This window comes from Pieris napi, chromosome 24, assembly GCF_905475465.1.
Source record: "Pieris napi chromosome 24, ilPieNapi1.2, whole genome shotgun sequence".
In the NCBI taxonomy this organism is placed as follows: Eukaryota; Metazoa; Arthropoda; class Insecta; order Lepidoptera; family Pieridae; genus Pieris; species Pieris napi.
Genome location: NC_062257.1, coordinates 6177289 through 6201808, shown reverse-complemented (window position 1 = coordinate 6201808; position 24520 = coordinate 6177289). Strand labels below are relative to the sequence as shown.

The window sequence follows — 24520 nt, the reverse complement described above, 5'->3', positions numbered from 1 at the left end:
TGATATTTTGACGGGTGAATTTTTGAGTGATTGAAAATTAGGGTGTTTTTTCGATATTCATTCAAAATAAGGTGAAAAAATAAATATTTTTAATCAAATAAATTACAGCGTATTTGGGACATAGAAAGGTTAGTTTTCACCAAATTTCGTTAAAAAAAAAAGAAATTTGTAAAAGATAAAAATTAAAAACCAAAAACTTGGTTTTTTGAATTTTTCACATAAATTTTGAGGTTATGTGAAAAATGTGTGAATACAAAAGTTTTAGATCTTTTTATTACCTACAACTTGGCCATTTAACTTTCTTCGATAGGACTTTTAGTTTTGCCGGAAATTGAGATAAACCGTTTTTTACCCTTAAAACTCCCCCCCCTAACGCCTTCCCGACCTCAGATCGCCCGTAAATTATTTTTCCTTTAATTTTTATAATATTCTCCTCCTTTTCCAATAGGTTTTATCCTACTATTATTTTTTTAGGTTTCAAAAATTATCGGCACTGGTCTAGAGTGCCACACGTTTTTTGTTTTCATAGTTACCATCATTCGTTACCATAGCAACAAACTTTGTATCCACGTTTAAAAAGAAAATCAAGTACAATATGGCTGCCTATAAACAAAAGACATTATAACAAATGAGATTTATGTAAGAACTTTGAAATCCCCAAATCCCTGAAAGCAATCGCAACATATACTTGCAGGTCCTTTGATAAAACTCCACTTTGAACCGACGTGGATTTGGTTCGTTAGCTCGTTATGATTGTGAATTAGCATTACTTGTTCTTAACTAAATATATTTACAATATATTAAGGCCGATTTACATTATCTTAGTGTTTAGGAGAGTGCTTTAGGATAGTGCTTTAGTTGAAACATGTAAACGCTTTAGTACGGTTCTACTTGACTTTCAAGTTGAATCAAAATAGAATCGCTTTTTATTTTTGTTTCAAGTGATACCCCTCCCGCGCCCGCACCCCCCCCCGAGATCTTCCCTCGTTGTGTGTAAACACGTAATTTAGTCAAATCTTTAGGAGAGTGCATAAGTGCCGTGAAACGCGTGCGTGTTTTTTGATTTTTAAAGATGGCTAAATGGTCGGAAGATACAACTATCAAATTTGTGTCTGAATATGTTGTTCACGAATGTTTGTGGAACGTTAAAAACAATTTATACAAAAACAAGCCGGCTAGGCATTCGGCATACACTGCCTTAAAAGAAGCTATTTTGTGTATTATTTATATTTAGTTTATTTATTTCGAATAAAATCTCGCCTTCTATTTGTACAGTCTTCCATAACTACAGTTAGTATTTTGCGTAGAATAGAGCGTATTTGCCGACGTCGTTGCGCGTTCATTGTGGCGCTGTAATGATACTCTACTGGAAGAAATGTAAACGTTCACTCGCAACGCACTAAAGCACTAAAGAACTTGCCTTTCAACTTGTACTAAAGCACTCTCCTAAACACTAAGATAATGTAAATCGGCCTTTAAGTTTATTGAATGAAAATGGCTCAAGTTTGAATGTAATCATTAATGTAATTATTGTTTTTATTCAATGGGGGCTGAATTAACTATGATTATAGCAACACTAAGTATTTAACACATAGACTTCAAACTTTTCGACAAATACTTATCATTATCAGTAAATAACTTTTCTTAACTGGCTTTTAGTCGTTTTTGGAATTTAACGCGTTTAAAACTCACAATCCAAGAATTAGACCACTTTGACAGATAACAATTATGTCATCATCTTAAAAATTGTTGCCATTTGAAGAAATTAGTTCCAATAGTTTTTTGCAATATGGCGCAGTTTTATTTTTATTTGTCGGGCTTTTAATGAACGGTCTTGCTATGTTACAACTATTGGTGTAATTCATTCAAACAACGTATCCCTCGTTGTTTGAAAAAAATAAAGAACTTCGTTTCTCATTACAAAAAAAATAATTTTATTTACACGAGAAACAATATATACGAACGAGATACACGTCGCCATCAGTCCTTATTTTAGTCTATTAGGCTCATTCTGATGTATCTTTAATGCCCTTTTGAACTGGTTAAGGCTAATATTGCGAATTTTAGACGGTAATCGATTACATATTTGCACACCCTCATACTTAATAGACTTCTTCAAATAATTTGTACGCGGCTGCGGCAAGATAAGCAAACTCGACGAGTATTGCGTGTAGTGTTTGATTTTTTTAAATGATAAACTACAATAGATAGAGTTAGTAAAATTTTTGAAGTGAAACTTCTTTAGGCGCCATGAGGGTAAAAATTTTAAAAAAGGAAGGTTTTTTTTTTTCGTACAGAGAATTTTTTAAATATTAGTATTTTATATTTTATGTAAAATAATTTAATGAAATCTCAAATTATGACGAATGTTTAATTAAAATGCCATGTGGTTTTATAAACGAAGAAATAAATTTATAATTAGTTTTAATTTTCGACACTTTTAATATTTTAATGACAATGAAATTCATTAAATTACTAACCAAGTCTCGGAAATCTAAAGTTTAAGATTTGTATAAATATGAAAAAGACTTAAATTAGTTTGCCAAAGAAGTTTCACTTCTGACATGTGTACTTTGTACGCACGCACTTGTTTAGATATATTGTTATATAAAGCTATACAAGTTTCATCGCACTTCAAGGTTGAGAACATTAATAACATAAATATACACTTAAAATACAAAGCCCCGTAAAAAGGCCCACGTAATTTGTACCTTCCATGACCTCTAAATTCAGAAAAGCCTATTATTGCATCCATCCATCACACCTGTCATCGCCAGAACCCCGCCCCTAAATCCACGGACATTAGGCCTTTTTTATGTACACTTATAATTAATTGATAAAAAATGTATTGATGTTTAACCATGCTGTTTGGCTCAACATTAACCCGCCACCCTGTTTAATCGTTAAAACTGTATATTATCGTTAATGTCATTTACTATCTTAATATATACAAATTACGTGTCACGTTGTTTGTCCGCTATGGACTCCTAAACTACTGAACCGATATCAATCAAATTTGCACACCGTGTGCAGTTTGATCTAACTTAAAAGATTCTTTAATAGGCAAGTAGGAGCCTTGACATTCCTCACGCCGTGTCCTCCACCGTACGAGTATTAAATGCGCACATAGAAAGAAAGTCCATTGGCACACAGCTGGGGATCGAACCTACGACCTCAAGGATGAGAGTAGCATACTGATGTACACGTAAACCAACGACAATATTATCTTATAGATAACTGCATACTTAGTCCAAATTATAGAGAAAAATCTTCAGAAAGAGATCCTCTTCAAAATTGTTCTGATAAAATCAAAAGAAAAAAGTTATTAAGCAAAAAAGTATTGTTTTTTCACTTTTTTACTTACAACTTTTGAAGTTTGGGCTTTATGATAAAAAAACACATAGACATAATTGTAAGCAAAGCGATTTGCTACAAAATATGTCTTTACCACATTTTGTACCGTGAATAGTTTAGGAGATATAGCCAAAAACATGTTTTCACCCCTTTTTCCAAGATGGCGCCCCGGGGACAAGGGCGCCAACCCCACAAACTTGGGTTTAAGCTTGTATTGACCCCCCTACATCTTCCATAAATAAACTTTGCGTCCTCTAACAAATGTTCAGTTTTGCCCTCAAATTATACATTTCAATGGACTAACTCTCAAGATTCATAAAGGTGATGGATTTTGACAGCTCTGAGTCACGTTTCTGATTGTTATTCTTAGCGGTATATGCGGATAAGCGTCGAACAAACAAAATCAAAGTTTGAGGAAAGACTGATATTTGAGCCGTTCATTATTTTCCGCCTGCTCTTGCGCCAGATTTTGTAAAAATAATATTTACAGTATAACGCCCGAACCTAATAATCAATCCATAATCTCAGATTGTTTTCAATCAAATCAGACCGTGACAGTCGATCGATCTCCTATATGCATCCCAATAACCAAACCCTACTAAGACAATCCATTTTTGGCGACAGATAAAATGCTCTTTGTCGTTCCATTTTACAGAGTTTAGTACTTATATTTGATAATCAATGTAAACCAAATAAAGTAAATAAAACCGTACAAATAACATTAAAGTATACATGTGTATGTTTAAAAATTAAAACATAACAAACAGTTTTTTTAATTATTTAAAAAACTGGTGTAAGTTAAAATCTGTTAAAATAATTAACTGTTGAAATCGAGCTTTCGTCAACTGTCATTTTCATACAAAAGTCTATTCACAGACACCGATACAACCTCCCATGGATAGCTTGTATCAACAGATGGCTATTACAGTCCGTCGATTGGTTATTGGCACACTTGTTACAACATTTGTATTAAGATTACTATCTGAGATGGTCGATTATGGATTGAGATAGGTAATTGGGTTCGGGCGTAAGAGCGCTATTTACAAAAAGACATTTACATAAGTGTTAATCAATGGTGGATAATAATATTTGAGATCACTTTTCATAAATAAGCGAAAAGTTATATTTATTTATTACTAACAGTTAATGAACGTCGTGTTACACATTAGTTGAACTTAATTTTTGATTTTATGAAAGTAATACAAAATAAATACTAAGTTCTGTTAAGAAATTAACACAAAAAGACAAGTCTGAAAATAAAATAAATTCTATAAAATAAATAATTAAAATTTCTGTCAAAAAATTATTTATAATAAATCATTTATTTGTATCAAAATAGACATGCAAATGTCATATTAATTTTCAATAAGTCATGTAATAAGGACGTCATAATTTCATAATAATAAGTTAACTATTTATAATTGTTGTCAAACTTATGGTCTAAATACTCTCCCTATAAAGACCTTGACTTTAAAAAATCTAATCACCTTCCTCCTGAAAGCATTACACGGCAGTGATCTATAACTTCTGGGAAGGTGATTAAATAGTTTGATGGCGTAACTTTTTTGAAGTTATACTTCTTTAGGCGCGTTATGAAAAATTGATGAGAGTGAAATTTTACGATGCGCGCGCACCGTGACACAAAGTTAACATAATGAAGTTGCCCACGGAAGATGCTACGGCATTGGACATAATTTAAAAACAACATTTGACTATAATGACTCCTTTTCCAGTCTTTGATTATTTAATTGTTATTAATTATTTGGATGCAATCAAAAACTATTTTTAATAATGCCAAAGAAGTATAACTTCTTACGCGCGTACATAAGTACACGCATCCTTTTTTTGAATACATCGTACAGCAGGCATCCACAGCCGTGTTGGATCCCTCGTAATATACAGGCACTTTAAATATATGAACAATTTTGGATGCTTTTTTACAGTTATTAGCTACAAGGATATATAAACTCGGCATTGTCAAAATATAATCATAAAAGTTCAATCATATTGTCAAGTTTTACTGACCATGGCATTATATTTGCACATTTGAAATTTGGAAGGCTTTAGAATTTTTTATCTGCGTAAAATATGATTTGTAGCGCAGCCTCCGAGGTCGTCGCCCTTGCCCGGCTCGCTGAGAAATTAATCGGCGTTAACCTTCGTCTGATAAATGATATTGTAATATTATATTCTTTAAAATAATGCTACTTGGTAAATTAGATGAAAGTAAAGGACATTAACATTTTGAAGTGAAACTTCTTCAGAATCGTTGTAATTTCAAACCGGATGCAACGGAAAAAGCGACAGTAAAAAGAGACAGACACATAAATTAATAGGATTTGGCGTGGGAGAGAGTGAGATAGGAGGCATTATACAGTGTATAAACTTTAAATTAGTGTGTATTTGAACATTTTCTGAAATAAAAAAACAGATTTGATGAAAATTAAATAAGGAAGTCAAGTAAGTAGTTAAATTATAAAATTAGATTATTTATCAAATTTATTTACAAATCATTAGTTATAGAAACTTTTTGAAGTGAAAACTTCGTACTACACTTAATTAAAAGTGTATACACTGTATAATGCTTCCTATCTCATTTTCTCCCACGTTGGATCTTGTGAATTTATTTCCAACTTTTATTATTTTAGCTTTTACCAAATTAAAGATTGATATTAAAGTTATAAATAAAAATTTAACATTAAAATATATTTTTTTTAAAGAAAAGATCCTACATTTAGATAGAGAAAAAGTCTAATTTACATATTTTCATTATAAAAACTTTGTTTTTGAAGGTTTCACTTCTACCACGTGTGAATTGGACACATGATTTTTTTTTTAACATTAATTTTTTTCCCTTTCGACTCTTGGGCCGTGGGGTTCAGTGCTCAGTGATAAAGATTAAAAACCGCCTGGTAGATGACCCAACAGCTGGTGCTTTCCTCGCTCAACGAATAAGTATTGCAATGCAGCGAGGAAATAGTGCTATTACACAGCCACAGGGACCAAACTTTTTAAATTTAAAAAGCACTATAAGGGGGCTTTGATTTAGTGATTACCTCAACAGTAATTATTTACTTTCTTACACATATTACCCACACATTGTCTATGCTTGAAAACGAAATGCATTTTCGAGAACTCCTACAAAAAATAATACGTTTATGTACTATTATTTTTGAGAGCTTTGCTTACTTTTGCTGACAAGAGGAGGGGGGGGAGGGGGGGATAAATTGCAATAAATCTGCTTTCGTAATACTTGAACGGCCCCAAAGTTTAGAAAAATGAAACTAATTAAATCGTCAACAATATTTACCACCCCATATAATATATGGTATATTTTCTGGCTATAACCAAAGAACAAGGTTCCAGCAGGACGGAGCAACGTCACACACGTCCAATACGTCTGTGCCACGAGTTCGTGAAATTTTCTCAGGCAAATTGATCTCCAGGAGAGGTGACATAAATTGGCCTCCACGCGGATTTTTTCTTATGGGATATCTTAAATCCAAAGTCTACGCCAATAAGCCGACTTCTCTGGCAATTGAAAGAAAATATCCGTCACGAAATGGGCAGCCATCACTGAGTCCACCTGCCGAGCCGATAAGTAATTTTATTGTTCGATTAAATGAGTGCCGCGAAAGCGAGGGTCTACATTGTACGGTATTATTTTTAATAAATAAATTCCCATAATAATAATAATTATTATTATGTATATAAACACACTAGCAGCTTAATAAGCTGATGCGCGTGTATTTTGAGATTTGGAGAAACTATCCAATCCATGATTACACTTTACGGAAATAATACTGTGTACTTTAATAATGAATAAACACATTTTTCATACACGACTTACTTTTTTGAAGTTATACTTCTTTAGGCGCGTTATGAAAAATTGATGAGAGTGAAATTTTACGATTGCGCGCGCACCGTGACACAAAGTTGTCAGTGTGATTATAGCGTGCGCGAGCGAGATGGGAATAAGTCAATCTACAAGTTAAAAGAAATAGAATATGCGTGAAGTTAGCAGCTATGCCAAGCTAAATTTTGAATTACCATAATGACATTTACCTTTTAAACATATAAAGGAGTTTTAATTATTTTTTCAAAGAAATTTAGCAATGTTTTTTCACAAAGACCTATTGTTACTTAGTTAAAAGGTTATGCAACATACCAAGTTATTAAATTGAATTAATAATATAATAAAATAATAAATAATAATAATAATTGTTATTAATATTAATTAATAATTGAATAATATACTAAATATTATTAAATCGTTTACGTTAAATATTAATTATTAATTAATTATAATAAAATTAATAAATAAAGAAAGCCAAAGAAGTATAACTTCTTACGCGCGTACATAAGTACACACACCCTTTTTTTTAATCAATCGAAATATGAATACTCTTGAGACACTTTTTATACAGGCTCTGTATAAAAAATGTAGAAGATATATATCCTTACAAAGATTTTCAATCTATACGGCTCCAAAATAAACTCGTACATATAAAAACTAGTCAACGTCCCACGTTACACAAGCGTCTGGGGTCTAGACAGCTCCAGTCTGGACACTGAGAAATCTTTGAAGCGATAATATTAACAATAAATCTAAACAATTTCATTAAAAGTCATTAGAAAAACAAAATAAATCAGTGGCGCTACCTTTTTTAGATTTATTTGTTTCGTGATTATTTCGGCGATCAGCCTGTGCCTGACACACGCCGTTGACTTTTTGGCTTTAAGGCACGCCGGTTTCCTCACAATTAGACTTGCAACGAATATTCGGTTTCTATTCGGTATTCGGCCTATTCGGCTGCTTTTATTATATTCGGCCGAATACCGAATATCTACATATTATTCGGCCGAATACCGAATTGTCATTGGTATAATATAATATAACACAGGTAGATAATCATCTTCTGAATTGGAAAAATGGAGGATTCTATGTTTTTGAATTATTGAGGTAATAAAAATTTAGAAGCGTAATGTTCTCATTTATTTTATAATCATTCATTAAGTAGTCATTGGTATTTAAAACAGGTACATAATTTAATCATTTTCTGTATTAAACAAGTTAAAAAAAATTCTATGCATTTGAAATATTTTCATAATCAAAATTTAGAAGTGAAAGGTTATGGTGCAGAAAGACTTCAACAACTTCAACTTCAACAATACTTTTGCCTAATATTCGGCTATTCGGTCAGAGGCCTCGCCGAATATTCGGTATACTGCCAAATATACTATTCGTTGCAAGTCTACTTACAATGTTTTCCTCCACCATTCGAGCAAATTTTAAATGCGCACATAGACAGAAAGTCATAGGTGCACAGCCCGGGATCGAACCTACGACCTCAGTCACAGTCGCACGCTGAAGTCACTAGGCCAACACTACTACAAAAGTCCAACTATACACTTGACGAAAGTTATGAACGTCTTGTGCACTTTGTACTGTCACCGGAAGCATGACGTCATTTCCGTTGAAATATTTGTCACAATTTACGCACATGCGTATTGGCCGCGCTCCAATTTCAGCATGAATGCACTTTTATTGCCCCCATCCGACGATTTAGTGCCAAAACATTGCGACCTCGCCTCAATGAATTGCCGGGCATACCTTATATGCTACGTATTTTTTAAAAGTAGGGCAAATATAATAAATACAGCTGCAACATTTGGACACCAACTTCCAGAGGGCTTTTAAAAATCCGTACGGTCTGTATTGTGATGAAACACAATAATAATAATATTAGCGTCACACAGATGTGCAGCGTTTTTGTCGAAGAAAAGGGAGAGCGCGATTGAGACCGATTGAGCGAGAGTGAGATAGGGCGAACGTAGCATGAAGCAAATAGCCATAGAGCGAGAGTAGGGCAAGCAAGTCAGAAAGATCGAGAGAGAGAGAGACTGAGATAGAGCGAACGTCGCATAACGCACAGTACCATGGAGCGAGAGGTGGGAGAGAGCTATAGTGAGAAAGATTGAGGGGGAGAGTAAGGGAGATCGAGAAAAAATACACGCATTGGTTGATGTATTCGTTTAGTAGTAACTGTAAAGTATATTAGAACTTTAGATGGCAATTCTGTCGCATAACGTCTTGTGCAGTAAACGTTTTTATGTATTTATATTATCATTAGCACGTATACAGTGTGAATATAGATTTACAACTACATGGAATGATCCTCTATTGGGGCTTTTACCTTAGTAAACCTACCTTTACAAAGAAGTTTTACTTCTGACATGTGAACTTAGTACACACGCACTTTTTTAAAATTAAAATAAGCGACCCACAGCCCATTTTCGTTATTTTCTTATGTCATACATGCCGAAGATTTGAAGAAGTGATAACCACGTGGCTGTCCGCCGTAATTTTGATTTTAAAATAATTCAATGCAGGCGCCGATCATCGACCCAACGCACAAGTTGTCATTGACAATTTATAACCAGTAAATTGTCGCGGTGTTGCCATTCTAATAAAATAAATGACATCGTTTTATAATAACATATCTGACACACATATGCAATCCACATATACGAAACTTATTAAATTTGTTTTGAATTACTATTTCTTAATTATTATTTTCACTAACATCGACCCTGTTTCGCACTCCTCTACTGCTTCATTTAAGAATAATTTAAAATATCTGTTAATGACCAAATCCTTGTATCTTTCTCCTTTATTATAGCAATTAGTATGTTTGTCATTCTCCGGATTTATAAATTTTGTGCTGTCATGTTTTGTTTTGCTTTGCTCTGTATCATATTTTTTATCTGTGAAACTTTTTGTGGATACATCCAATGTGTTTATTTTATGTTTTATTTTTTAACGTTTTTATTGTATGGAGATGTATCTGTTTTGTTTCCCAAATAAATAAATAAATGAATATTATTACTATGTTGGTTAAGAATATTAAAATTAAATCATTTATTCCAATTAGACCATTAAGGCACTTTTGAACGTCCAAAAGGTGCGTGTGGAGAAGAATGGGCAAGATACTCCACACTCACCCTTTTAAAATAGGTTTACAATATTTTTATAAATGCTCCTCACATATTTACAAATATCGAAACCGTAGAATATTATACATTAAAGAGTAATAAAAAAAACAATAAAACAGTGTGTGAGATAAAAATAAAATAATTACAGTTTGTAGTATTACAAAATAATACTAAAAATATTTAAAATTGTGTATAATTATATATAATACTAGCTGACCCAGCAAACTTTTCAGAAGTTTATTATTTCTGGAAAAAATTTTTTTAGTTCAATAAAAATAACTATCTACTACAATAAAAAATAGGGGCTGATCGTAGAGGGGTGACAATTAAGGGTTGTGAAAATAAAAACAAAAAAAAACGTCTAAAAAATAAAAAAAAAATTAGGTGGACACCCCTTATCACTTAGGGGTTTGAAATATAGATAGTAGCCGATTCTCAGACTTACTGAATATGCATAAAAAAATAAGAATCGGTCCAGCCGTTTCTGAGGAGTATGGGAACGAACATTGTGACACGAGAATTTTATATATATAGAGATATATATTATTATATTGTTTTTTACATTATCGTCTTGGCTTATTGTAAGGAGGTGTTTGTATTTTCGTTAATTATTATAAAGATCATTATTGGTTTATCATTGGAATCGCTATAGAGTTTGGAGAAAGGCTCTCTTCTCAAACAATTTCCATGTTTTATGCTTCAACAAAAGCTTCGTTATAAGCTTTGTTGACACTAATTAAATTGGAGCCAATCGACGGGAAACGCCAAAATTGAAATTATATTTGATGAATGTCTGAGCCCCGAAGAAATTAAAGTCATTTTTGCTTTTAAATTTTAAATAAGTATTTAAATATTTTTTCATAGATAAACCCTGCGTTCAGTTTAGACAAATGTCAAAATTCTAACCAGGCGCCAACTTAAATCGTTAATTACGACGACTCATTGGTCTAGTGGTTAGTACTCCTGACTGCGAATCCATGGGTCCCGCGTTCGATCCCCGGCTGAGACGAACATCGATGTGATGAGCATTTGGTGTTGTGCTTAGGTCTTGGGTGTTTAAATATGTATTTATATGTCTATCTATCTATAATATATCCGTTGCCTATTACCCATAACACAAGCTTCACCAGCTTAGCATGGGACTAGGTCAATTGGTGTGAATTGTCTTTAAAAAAAAAAATTTGCACCTTTGAACTTTTGAAGTCCAAAGGGAACAAAATCGAAGTTGGAGGAAAGACTAATATTTAAGCCGTTTATAATAATTAATAGCATAGTGTTAAAAATTTCGAGTCGATAAATACAGATTAATTTGTTTATACATTCTAAAACAATGTATGCGGGGCATATTACGTTTAACCAATCAGCGCGCGAGGTGCAATCCGTTTCACAATTTGACGGTTTCACTTCGATAAATTACAATCTATCGAATAATAATACGTTAAATTGTAAGCAGTACGCTGAGGTTCACAATCTTTCGACAGTTTACAATCTCGCGAGATAGATTACAATCTAACGGTGTTTACAATTTTACGGTGACATATATATGCCTAAAAAATACAAGTTAATATGACATCACAAATTGAACACACATACACATCAATTACATTAGAACATAAGCAATATATCAAAGGAAAAAACTAAACAAAAACCACAAAAAAAAAAATAATAACAACAGATACATAGTAAAGTATTTATTCTAAAAACGCTTTTATACTTTGAAATGGATTTAAGTCCAAAACAAAACCCACAATTCATACAAAAAGTTTTTAATCGAACAAGTCTTCCGATAAATCGAAAACCACAAGTGATTGATCGAACTGTCGAAAACAGTGAATAGTTTCCGAAACTAGTAAACAGACAAACAAACTAGTAAAATACGTTTCATAGGAATGTAATGAATTTTCTGGTACTGGCTGACATGGAGTACTGCTTTCACCTCTGGGCGGGAGCTCCCCAGCACCAGCTCCTTCCACTTGAGCGTATTCATCACAGAGCGGTTTGAATCGTCGACCAATCCCTTTCAAAGCAGCTTGATCCCTTGGCGTTGCTTAGAGATGTGGGGTCACTCTGCTTCTTCTACCGCATTTACCATGGAGAGTGTTCAGAGGAGTTGTTCAGATTAATACCTGCAGCTGTTTTTCATCATGGAACGTCGAGGCAGAATACGAAATACCACCCGTATCACCTCGACGTCCGTCGTTCAACTGAGCACCACTAATGTGGAACCAGCTGCACACGTTGTATTTCCGAACCAATTCGAAAACAGCGTACCAATTCTTAAAAGGCCGGCAACACACACGCGAACCCTTTGGCATTAATAGTTTCTATGGGTGGTATCACTTAACATAAAGTGCCTGCCCGTTCTGACTAAAATTGACAAGATTTTCATTTCACATTATTTATTAGTACCTAAAATACTATACATTATTTTAACTTTGTTATTAGCTTTTATTATTATTTATTAATGAACCTATAAAAATTGAGCTAACTCTGTTAAGTATTCTGTCAAGAAACATTCATAATATCAAGAACACACAAAACAGCTTCTCAAGACAAGATGGCGTCGTCGCACCAATTCATTTGCTTGTCTGCAAATATTTATTTATTGAGTTAAAATTAAGTTGTAATTTGTTTGTAAATGTCTACCGTATTCATATAATTTAGAACATTCAATTGAAATTTAAACTGTATTTAACTACTTTTTCTATCTTCTCTTATCTACTCTTTTTGTTACAGAGATGTCTCCCATAACAATATTAGCGTGCTACCTTCAGATGCCCTACTCCTAGCCACCGGACTTAGAGATTTGTAAGTTTTTTAAGTTTAATAAATAGTGATAATGCTGTACATTCTCCTAGGAAAGAGACAAATATTTACTGTCAGACATACTCCAAATATTAGATAATTATTAAATAAAATAATTTTTTTTCGTTGTGTCGAAACGTGTTCTTGAAAATGGATAAAATGGTAGTTCAGGCGGTAAAGAAATATCTCTATTCGATTTTATATACAATTATTTTGATATCAAAGTGTCAGCAACAGCAAGAGAAACAAACGAGAAATAATTTCACAAAGCTTACAACAACATCTTGACAGACTTTTGGGAGGATTCAATCGATACACCATTATGACAAAAAAAAAACAAATGACTTCAGACTTTTTTAAAAATAGAATTTTAGCTGTAGAAAAAATTTATGTAACAAAGAGTATGTTAAAATGAATGGTATAAAATATCTAATAATAAATCTATATTGGCAGTGTTGGCCTAGTTGCTTCAGTCTGCCACTGTCATCCCTGAGGTCCTAGGTTCGATCCCCGGCTGTGTACCAAAGAACTTTCTCTGTGCGTATTTAATAGTCGCTCGAACCGTGATGGGAAACATTGTGGCGAAACCGGCTTGCATTAGACTCAAAAAGTCGACGGCGGGTGTCAGGCACTGGAGGCTGATCACCTACTTGTCTATAAGATTGATTACTCATGAAACAGAAACCTGAGGCCCAGACCTAAAAAGGTTGTAGCACCACTTATTGATTTGTATATTATATTGTATACCCGGCACGTAGCATGGTCAGATTTTATGTGAAAGTTAGCTTAAACTGCCTCTCTTGCCAACTTATTTGCTATAACCTTTTTTTACTCCGCTACATAGGTGGCTATCACACTAAACTAAACGAGACTAGGGTTCTCAAAGTAGTTTTTTGGTTAATTGCTACATATATCTATTATATACAAACGAATCAACAAACAAATATGGTGGCGCGTGGCATATTCCGTTCAACCAATCAGCGGGCGAGGTGCGATCCGTTTCACAATTTGACGGTTTCACTTCGATAGATTACCGAATCTACTGAATAATAATACGTTAAATTGTAAGCAGTGCGTTGAGGTTCACAATCTTTCGACAGTTCACAATCTCGCAAGATAGATACATTACAATCTAACGGTGTTTATAATTTTACGGTGACATATATTCTATGAATACTAATATTTGGTATTAATAAGTGGATTCTGCACTAGGAGATTAAAATAGTATAGTACTACAAGCTGCCCCCCGAACTTAGTGTCTCCTTAATGTGATTTTACTTAGCCTACCTTTTTAGTACATACCAACATGGAACATTATGAACTTCCATTAGGAACTTCCTAAGTGTAAGGTTTGAACGATAAATAGTAGCCGATTCTCAGACTTACTGAGAATTTCATATATGAATAGTCAAGTATTATTAGGTATTGGTCTCCTACCACTACCTTAAGTAAACTTCACTTCCGAAAGAAGACATTTTTAGCGCTATCCTGTGCCATCCACCAATTGCTGGCTTTCAGCTGCAGGTCCACTTCACTCTGTTGATCCATCGGTACCTAGGCCGACCTATTGGTCTCCTACCACTACCATAAGTAAGCTTCCTTCACTTCCGAAACAAGACTTCCAGCGCTGTCATGTTCCACCTCCTGCCAATTGCTAGGTTTCAGCTATAGCAGGTTCTACTTCACTCTCTCGATCCAGCTGTACCTAGACCGTCCTATTAGTCTCCTACTACTACCATAAGTAAGCTTCCTTCACTTCCGAAACAAGACTTCCAGCGCTGTCATGTTCCACCTCCTGCCAATTGCTAGGTTTCAGCTATAGCAGGTTCTACTTCACTCTCTCGATCCAGCTGTACCTAGACCGTCCTATTAGTCTCCTACTACTACCATAAGTAAGCTTCCTTCACTTCCGAAACAAGACTTCCAGCGCTGTCATGTTCCACCTCCTGCCAATTGCTGGCATTCACCTACAGCGGGTTCTTTTTCACTCTTTTGATCTATTTGTACCTAGGCCAAGATACTGGTCTCCGACCACAACCTTAAGGAAGCTTCCTTTACTTTAGAAACGAGAAACTTCCAGTGTGACAACACAGCCATTTAAAAAGTATCTATTACATTTCCCTGATCATCATTTTGTCACAATACCTGACTTGGCACCAACAAAAATCTACTTAAAGTACGAAAACTTAAAGTTAAAGGCTTGTAACGAAACCATGATTAAAATTTAACCATTTAAGTCACGGTCTGATTTACCAGCAGGTTGGAAATACTGGAGCCAACAAACCAATAAAAAATTAAATGTATGACTCATTCATTGATTTTATTGCAATTTAAAACTAATTGTTAACCGATGCAATAATAAATATTTAATGATGTTTAACAGAATGTTCCGATGTAATAAAATCAAAAAATTAATATGATGGGCTATTGAATCAAGTGGATAGGCGCTAATTAAATATCTAAGTTGGCGCTGGTGGATACCGGTGACCCCAGCCTTGCGATTCTGTAACTCACTTTTCGAACTCTCACAGCGGTTTTCGCAGCGGCGGTTGCGCTCAAATCAGTCGTGAAGCAGTCATTTTACGATTTGGCATTCTAATAAGGAGGGAGCTTGAAGTTTATTGTTTATCAGAATGGCAAATTAGTAAAACATTATGCTATTGAATTGCAGAGGTAAAGTCAAGTCAAATCAAATCATTTATATTTCAATTAGACCACCTAAAATGGCACTTTTAGAAGCCTCTGTATCGGCACCGTATATACTACAAAGAAAGCCAAGAGCACCAGGATTATTTAACTCCAAAGTAATAACATTTTGGACGTGTGATGGCACTGGTCGGCTGGCGTACAGGTTTTGCGACATGCCTTACTTAAAACAGGTTACATTAAGGTCCTACGTTTTAGCGAGATTTTTACATAGCAATCACTCAGTTTTACTTTCCGCTTTCACTTTTATTCTGAGTCTCTTTTCGTACACAACATGCGAGTTTTTTATTTATAACACATTTGATATCTTTCTTAATATATTTTCTATGAGCTACTTCTTAGGCTCCTATGCTCCTATGCTATTTAATATTTGCTCGAACGGTGAATAAAAACATCGAGAGGAAACCGACATGTCATAGACCCAAAAAGTCGACGGCGTGTGTCAGGCACTGGAGGCTGATCACCTACTTGTTTTTTTTACATAATTAACCCATGAGAAATTATTAATAATATCTAGCTAATTAAGTTTTTGTGTTGGCCTAGTGGCTTCAGCGTTCGACTCTCATACCTGAGGTCGTAGGTTCGATAATCGGCACCAATGGACTTTCTATGTGCGCATTTAACATTTGCTCATGTAGGAAAACATTGTGAGGAAACCGAAATGTCTTAGACTCAAAAAACTAACGCCACACAGGTATTGGAGGCTGATCACCTACTTTCCTATTAGATTTAAAAATGATCATGAAACAGATTGAGAAATTTGAGGCCAAGACCTAAAGAGGTTGTAGGCGCCACTGTTTTTTTTACATTATTAACCCATGAGAAATTATTATTGTATGTACAGTCACCGTTTTGTATATATTATAAATATATATACATATGGGATTAATCTAAGCTCGCTGTTGTGATTTATCTTTAAAGCGATGAGCTTTAAAAGCTTGGACTCGCAAACCACGTCGTGCCTTTTAATATAATGATGCGATTATCATATTTCAATATACTTAGAGTAGGATTAAGGAACGTCAAACAAATTTTAAGAGCTGTCAAAACGTTTTTTCTTTATGACACGCTTGATAGCGCTCAGACAAGATTGTGACCTAAGAATATATAAATTAAAACGCACATAATATGTCAATATTGAATTTTAACATAAGTGTCAGTGTCTCGGGGTGTTTACTTATGTAAAACATTAAATTAATGTATTTTTTTGACGTGACAACGTCTTATAAATCGATGGAGCCGGCTGCACGCACGAAAACACATGACTCATGCGGCGTTACCTCGCTCTGAGGCGTTCCATTTAAGGCTTGAAGTGCAAGCGAGAGCGCGGAGCGACAGAGAGGCACAATCGGACTCCGCGCTCTTCAGCGTTCGACATCTGTCTCTCTCCTACTTGAGTGAGCGATTCGTGACGTTGTCACGTTCAACTATCGTCAGTAAACCGACTTTACAGACAACCGATTTTTTCCTGAAATGGATTACTTGGCTTGCGATAAAATATATCGTGTAAATTTCAAAATCATGTACATATTTTCGTCATAAAATGAATTCAAAATGTCAAAAATTGGCTATGTTAGAATTTTATTCTATTGAGCGAAGTTATTTAAATAGTGTATCGATCTTTCAAAATGGATACATAAACTACTCAACTTATATACAACATATATTTTTTCCATTCCCTACTTCAACAAACGATGACGAAAAATGGAAAGAAACAATGTACTTTTTTGGAGTTTGGCGAATAGTTCTTTTCGAATTCGTTTATTACCTACGTAAAAACTTTAATATTACTTCTTAAATGCCTATTTTAATTTGATAATTCAACCCCTGATAATGAGCTTCTGTAGTTGAACATGACAATTTACCAAAGAGTTACAAAAGATTACAATGTTCATTAAAATTGAGCATTTTTCACCACACTCGTGTCCTGAATACCACTGGATATGAATCGGTTGACGTCACGATATAGGGTTGGCACTTTGACTATAATAGTAAACACACGTGTGGCTGTTCCATGTCAGGAGATAGAGTGTTGAAAAGTTTCTTGCCAGTTCCTCCCATCCAAGAACAGTGCATTCTGTAACATCAAATTTTTTAATACAATCTTTCATAGGTCTTGGGTGTTTAAATATGTATTTATATGTGTTAGGTCTATCTATGTATAATATGTATGTATATCTGTTGCCTAGTACCCATAACACAAGCTTCACCAGCTTAGCACCAAAAAAATTACAATATTCAATAAAATGATTTTATGAGGCCATGTTTTCGTTATTTAATATTTTAGTTAACGATACCTGGAAATCATTTTGTATATTTAAATTAAACTATAATAATTTATAATATTCATTAAATAAAATTTAAATTTAAAAAATATTTTAATTATATGAAAGCGATAAGTCCGCCCATTGTTGGCCTAATAATAATAATAACCCTCCCCCAGCTTTATAAACAGGGTGAATTGGCCGATGTGAAAGGCCCTTGCTGTGCCAAGGTCCATTTCACATCATTCGTGGCCGTAGAGGACCGTGATACTAACGGCTGATCGCGTGGCTGGATGCGGACAAGGCTACGCTGTTACCGTGTCCTGCCCCGGGCGATTGCTGGTGGCGCCGTGGGGTTTTAGTGGGTATGCACTGTTGTGCGAGTCCCACATAACCCTTCCCCACCAAGGCCAACCGTGCCGCGGGAGGGTATGCGTAACGTATTTCCCCACGAAAAAAAAAAATAATAATAATAATAACAATACATTGTTTTAATCAATTTGTAATTGATAACTTGGTATTATTATTATTACACTATTATGACTATTTTTTTCTATATGGTGAAGGGTTTTGGGTTTTGCTACTGTGCATACGCATAGTATCCCATGGTTACCAGCAAATGCCCGATGACACTGTAACAGACTAATCCGAAAGCGTCATTTTTACATAATTTAACGGTTCGAGGTCAGTCAACCTACTTAATATTAACGCCATCTATTGACGTCTATGTAACTATTAATTTATAAAACAGTCGACAACCCTAGCGAGAAGGCGCCAATGAAATCTACAGTATTGCGTTATTGTTTTGCGTTAACGAATTTATAAACAACATGAATCAAAAGATACCAGCTGTATATCGTCGCGTTTCGACATACAAAAGATTATTCAAATACATTCGTTCTGTGTACAATATAACTTGTAATAATAATAATTTATTTGCAAGAATATGGTACTATTTTTTAAGCTATTGCATATATTTTATCGCGGGCTTTGAGCGCGGCGACTGAATCAAGAAATTCCGTAACGAAAAAACCTAACACACGATGACGTAATATAGGTGCGGCCAATACGCGTTAGAGCGGGACAGAACGCATACTGCCTCTCACATCGGTTTAGCGTGATCGGATAGGCCTGTTAGTCCGAGTCTGGTAGAGTGGTAGATTGAATTAATATCAAAGAAAAAAAATACTGCAAAAAATAAATAAGTAACAGGAGGGACACGAGCTAGGCTCGCAATCGTTGTCGGCCTTTTAATAATTAGTACACTCTTTGCTCCTTACTTTCGTACTAATTACTAACTGACGTGAGACTGATCTTAAATTATCGTGATTCATGTGCACTTTTTATTTTTCTTGTATCCTTTATTAGTTTTTTGTTCCTGATGAATTTTTTTTCTTATTAGTATAATATGTATTTTTGCACTTCAATGTATTAACTAAGATATGGTAGGCAACCTTATCTTAGTTAATACATTTTTTTCTTTTCGCTCGAAAGCCAGTTTAATTTAATTATGTTCAATTTTTATATTGTAATGCAACGAAGTGTTAATAAATAAATAAAATAAAATAATTTAATATCTAAGTATAGGTGATGATAAGCTAATACCGTATCATGATTAACAGTTTCCCTTCCGATGTTGCGATTTCCGTTTCCATGGTAACATCGTTTTAACATAAAAACTAAGTAGTCGGTGTTGATAAATGGCACGTAATGATCGGTCATTGGCTTTATTCACTGTTTAATTAAATATATAGTTTTATAATTCTTCTATTCTATATTCGTTTACTAAAGCTGTCAATACCGAACGTATTCTATACTCTATTGTATAATTCATAGTCTACATTTTAGATATAGACATAGACATCGTTTATTACTAACAAAAACACACACACATAATAACAATAATCACAGAAAAAAAAAACAAAATAAAAAATATAATATGATATATAAAAATTTTTTTTTTCCCTTTTCCCTTTCGGTTCGTTTCAAGTGCGTGCGTGTGAGCTGTGGCTGTAATTAGCCCTTTTTTTTGTTTATGTAATAGGAGGCAAACGAGCAGGAGGCTCACCTGATGTTAAGTGATACCGCCGCCCATGGACACTCACAATGCCAGAAGGCTCGCAAGTGCGTTGCCGGCCTTTCAAGAATTGGTACGCTCTTTTCTTGAAGAACCCTAAGTCGAATTGGTTCAGAAATACTTCTGTGGGCAGCTGGTTCCACATAGTGGTGGTGCGCGGCAAAATCTGTCTTAAAAACGCTCAGTTGTGGAACGACGGACGTCGAGGTGATACGGATGGTATTTTGTATTTTGCCTTGACGTCCGATGATGAAACTCAGCTGCAGGTATTAGACCGAACAACTCCTCTGAATACTCTACATGGTAAATGCGGTAGAAGATGCAGAGAGATCCCACATCTCTACACAACGCGAAGGGATCAAGCCGCACAGATTCAGCATAATGCGGAGCAGCTAGTTTGCGCCTCAGTCGCAAAAAAAGAAAGAATTTTCAGAATTATGCTTTGGATTATCGATTTTCGTCTACACTTGCGTCTCTTGCAAACGTACGAGGGTCGTTTGGACTATTTCAAGTTAGGTACTCTAAAACTCCGACGTGACTTCATTGACCTAGATTATTTATATATTATAAAATATTTAACTTTATTAAGAGCAGTGTTGGCTTAGTGGCTTCAGCGTGCGACTCTCATACCTGAGGGTTCGATCCCCGGCTGTGCACCAATGGACTTTCTTTCTATGTGCGCATTTAACATTTGCTCGAACGGTGAAGGAAAACATCGCGAGGAAACCGACAAGTCTTAGACCCAAAAAGTCGACGGCGCGATCACTGGACGCTGATCACCTACTTGCCTATTAGATTTAAAAATGACCATGAAACATATTCATAAATCTGAGACCAAGACCTAAAGTAACCACTTTACAACCGTACAACCCGCTACAACCGTAGCGCCACTGGTTTATTTATTATTACGTTTTAATTAAGCCAAAAAAAAAAAAAGGCCCGCAACGCACCCACTAAAAATGGGTGTCTATGGGCTGCGTAGACTGCCCTTTTTGGTCGTCCCGCAAGCTCGTTTGTCCCCCTATGTTATAAAAAAAAAAACATGACACAGATTCAGAAATCTGAGGCCTAGACCTAAAGAGGTTATAGCACAATTAATTTATTTTATTAATATGAACAGGAATCTATCAGCGAATCGGCTCGAGAGGATCGCAGAAGGCGCGCTGAACAGCCCATCACTGGCAAAGCTGTGGTTGGACCGCTGTTTGCTGGTGGAACTTCCCACGGCGAGGCTACCTCGGCTGCACTATCTGTAAATATCTATCTATTTATTAATTTATTACAGAAATACATACATATATTATTCTAGCATTACTATAATTGCTTAATTATTCTAGTGCCCTTCAAGTATTACGTAAGCAGATTTAGTGAAATTCCCCCCCCCCCCTCTTGTCAGCAAAAGTAAGCAAAGCTTTCAAAAATAATGGTACGTAAAAGTACTTGTTTGTAAGAATCCTCGAAAATGCAATTGTTTAATCGGTTGCCGTCTAAGGTTCGTAACATTAGCGTGTTTGATCAGTTCAAAAGGGCATTAAAGACACACATCAGAATGGGCCCATTAGACTAAAATTGGGTTAGCTGATGACGACGTGTATCTCGTTCGTATATACTTAAAATTAAATTTCTCATGTAAATAAAAAATTATTTTTGTAATGAGAAATAAAGTTCTTTAAACATTATAGACAATGTGTGGGTAATATGTGTAAAAAAGTAAAAAATTACTGTTGACGTCACCAAATAAGAAAATCAAAGACCCCCCCCCATATGGTGCTTACGTAATACTTGAACGTTCCTAGCTTGACAATTTACCACTCAACAATCGTAGACATAGATTAGAGAGACAGGTGAATGGCGTTCTTTCAAGGGCTCCTAATCCTATGTCCGTCAGTCGTACAATTAAGATATAGAGGCTTCAGCGTGCGACTCACATCCCTGAGGTCGTAGGTTCGATCCCCGGCTGTGCACCAATGGACTATCTATGTGCGCATTTAACATTCGTTCGAACAGTGAAGGAAGATCGTGAGGAAATTGGCTTGCTTTAAAATAAAAAAGTCGACGGCATGTGTCACAGACGCTGATCTACTTATCTATTAGATTGATTGTACATGAAACAGATACGGAAATCTGAGGCCCAGACCTAAAAATACGTCAGTAAATAAATACATATTAAATGCTTCTAATTTTACATTTACTGCCAGTTCTAAAATCAAGGGCGTAAAACGGACGAGAAGAACTGGCAAAAAACTTTCCGCCACTCAATTTAATCGCCAATTTTAAAAAAAAATGTTTGCGAGGAGCCCCAACCATTACACCATGTTCCACAACTAATTAAGTATAAAATTAAATATTATAAATAAAGAAATATTTATTAACAGGAATCAAAATTGGCATCTATACAAGTGATGCACAACCACTGAATTACGAGACTTCTTATTCAAATAATCCCTTGTGCTACAGTTTAATAATATACCTGATGTTACCTCGAATAATATTGAAATGAGACATCACACAGCGAATAATTCGCTAGAAATAGTTTCGGGAAAGGCCAGATATATTTAGGAAGTCTTTACTATGTAAAGTTAATAATAACTTGAATCTAAATCGCTATAACGCTTTATTTATTTCATAAACCTACACTAACGAAGACTATATTTACTAAAAAAAAAAGTGTGTGTGTGTCAGCTACGACGCACGATTGGAGTTTACTCCTTACGAACGATAAAATGGCGATAATGTTCTGCGGCTGTCGACCATATTTTCATACTAAAGGTGGTAAGAATATATATTTTTATAATATAAATTTTTTTAGTAGTAATAAAACGTACCTACATCATCTATGCCCAAATAGGATTTTCTTTCTGTGACCAAAGTTACCTTTATAGTAAGAGAAGAATAAGAATGAACAATCTTTTTAGTTTTAATTTTATTGACCATTACTATTGACAAAACTCTATGGCACGGTAGACAATCTACTTTTATTTTTTATACCTGTCAACACTGACAATGTTGTAACGTGGCTGTCAAAACGAGAATTCAAAATAGAAAAGTCTGTGTAATGTCTTTCATCATTCTTTTACACGTTCAATCCATTTGTCTCTTTCTACATAACGCCTCAACTTTTCGTGTTACACTTGGTTTTACTCCGCATAAAATTTCCGTACCGGGCCTTATAACTCAAATCGTTTCTTAAGGAGTAAACTCCAAAAACGTGTGTGTACTTATGTACACGCGTTAGAAGTTATACTTCTTTGGCGTAATAATTTTCTTCGAGCAGTTCAGAGGGACGTTTCCCTCTTCGAATTGCATTTTTATAGTCCACTTGAATGGTCACTTCCAATCGAAACGATAAAATATGTACTAATCATGATATTTTACAAAAAACACTATGTTTTTTAAAATATTGGAACGGGTTTTCTCGTATAGAAATCATTGTTTTGGTTTAAATAATCATGACTTTGAAAAACTACGCCATGACAAACAATGCAACTTGTCGATAAAACAGAGCAAGCGCCAACTAGCGGCCCAGCTGTTATTATTGAACTTGGATATTCTTAAATTTTTCTGTGTGTGAAACCGAAAAAATATTCTTGAGTGATTCTTGTGTGTTCAGTTCTTAGTCTTAAAATTGTAATTGAATGATAGGGTCTTTGAATTTCTTTTTTTATAATAAAAAGTTGATTTCATTAGCGGTTCGAGTTTATTTTTGGTGTTCCTCTTGTCAGCAAAAGTAAGCAAAGCTTTCAAAAATAATAGAACATAAAAGTATTAATTTTGTAGGCATCCTTGAAAAGCCATATCGTTTTCAAGTATAGACAATTTGTAAAGAAGTAAATAATTTCTGTTGACGTAATAACCAAATAAGAAAATGAAAGACCCCCCCCCCCCATAGTGCTTACGTACATAAAGTCATATGAGATGCGCTGGACGTTTCCTTACTGACTGAAGATCAAACATGAGCTACCTCACTACTGCGATTTATATTGTGAAACGCGAACGGAATGATGCAAGAGGTTATTAACCTAATGTTAATATAGACCGCGCAACAAAATAACCACGTGCTATATTTAATCAACCATAAATCTATGAAGTAAGGAAGTATGTTTAAGATTTAGTAAGTGAATTTATGACACTATGAAGAGTTAATTTGATTTAGTAATAGCGTGTGGCAAGAAATAGCTTCAAAACAACAATATTTTTCTTGTTATAGTAAATGTACAGTTCAGTTGGCCTAGTGGCTGCGACATTCCTGAGGTCATAGATTCGATACCTGTGTGTACCAATGGAATATCTATGTGCGCCTGTAACGGTTGAGGAAAAC

General features: G+C 34.7%; 1 protein-coding gene across 2 annotated transcripts in view; it reads left to right on the top strand.

The window, feature by feature from the left end:
- The window catches only part of LOC125061691 (lutropin-choriogonadotropic hormone receptor), a 147654-nt gene that overhangs the window by 24939 nt on the left and 98195 nt on the right, over positions 1-24520 (top strand). For both annotated transcript variants that reach the window (XM_047667238.1, XM_047667239.1), the window contains exons 2-3: positions 13087-13158; positions 21323-21454. In XM_047667238.1, coding sequence (XP_047523194.1) covers positions 13087-13158; positions 21323-21454 — 204 coding nt within the window. The remainder of the gene's footprint in view (positions 1-13086; positions 13159-21322; positions 21455-24520) is intronic.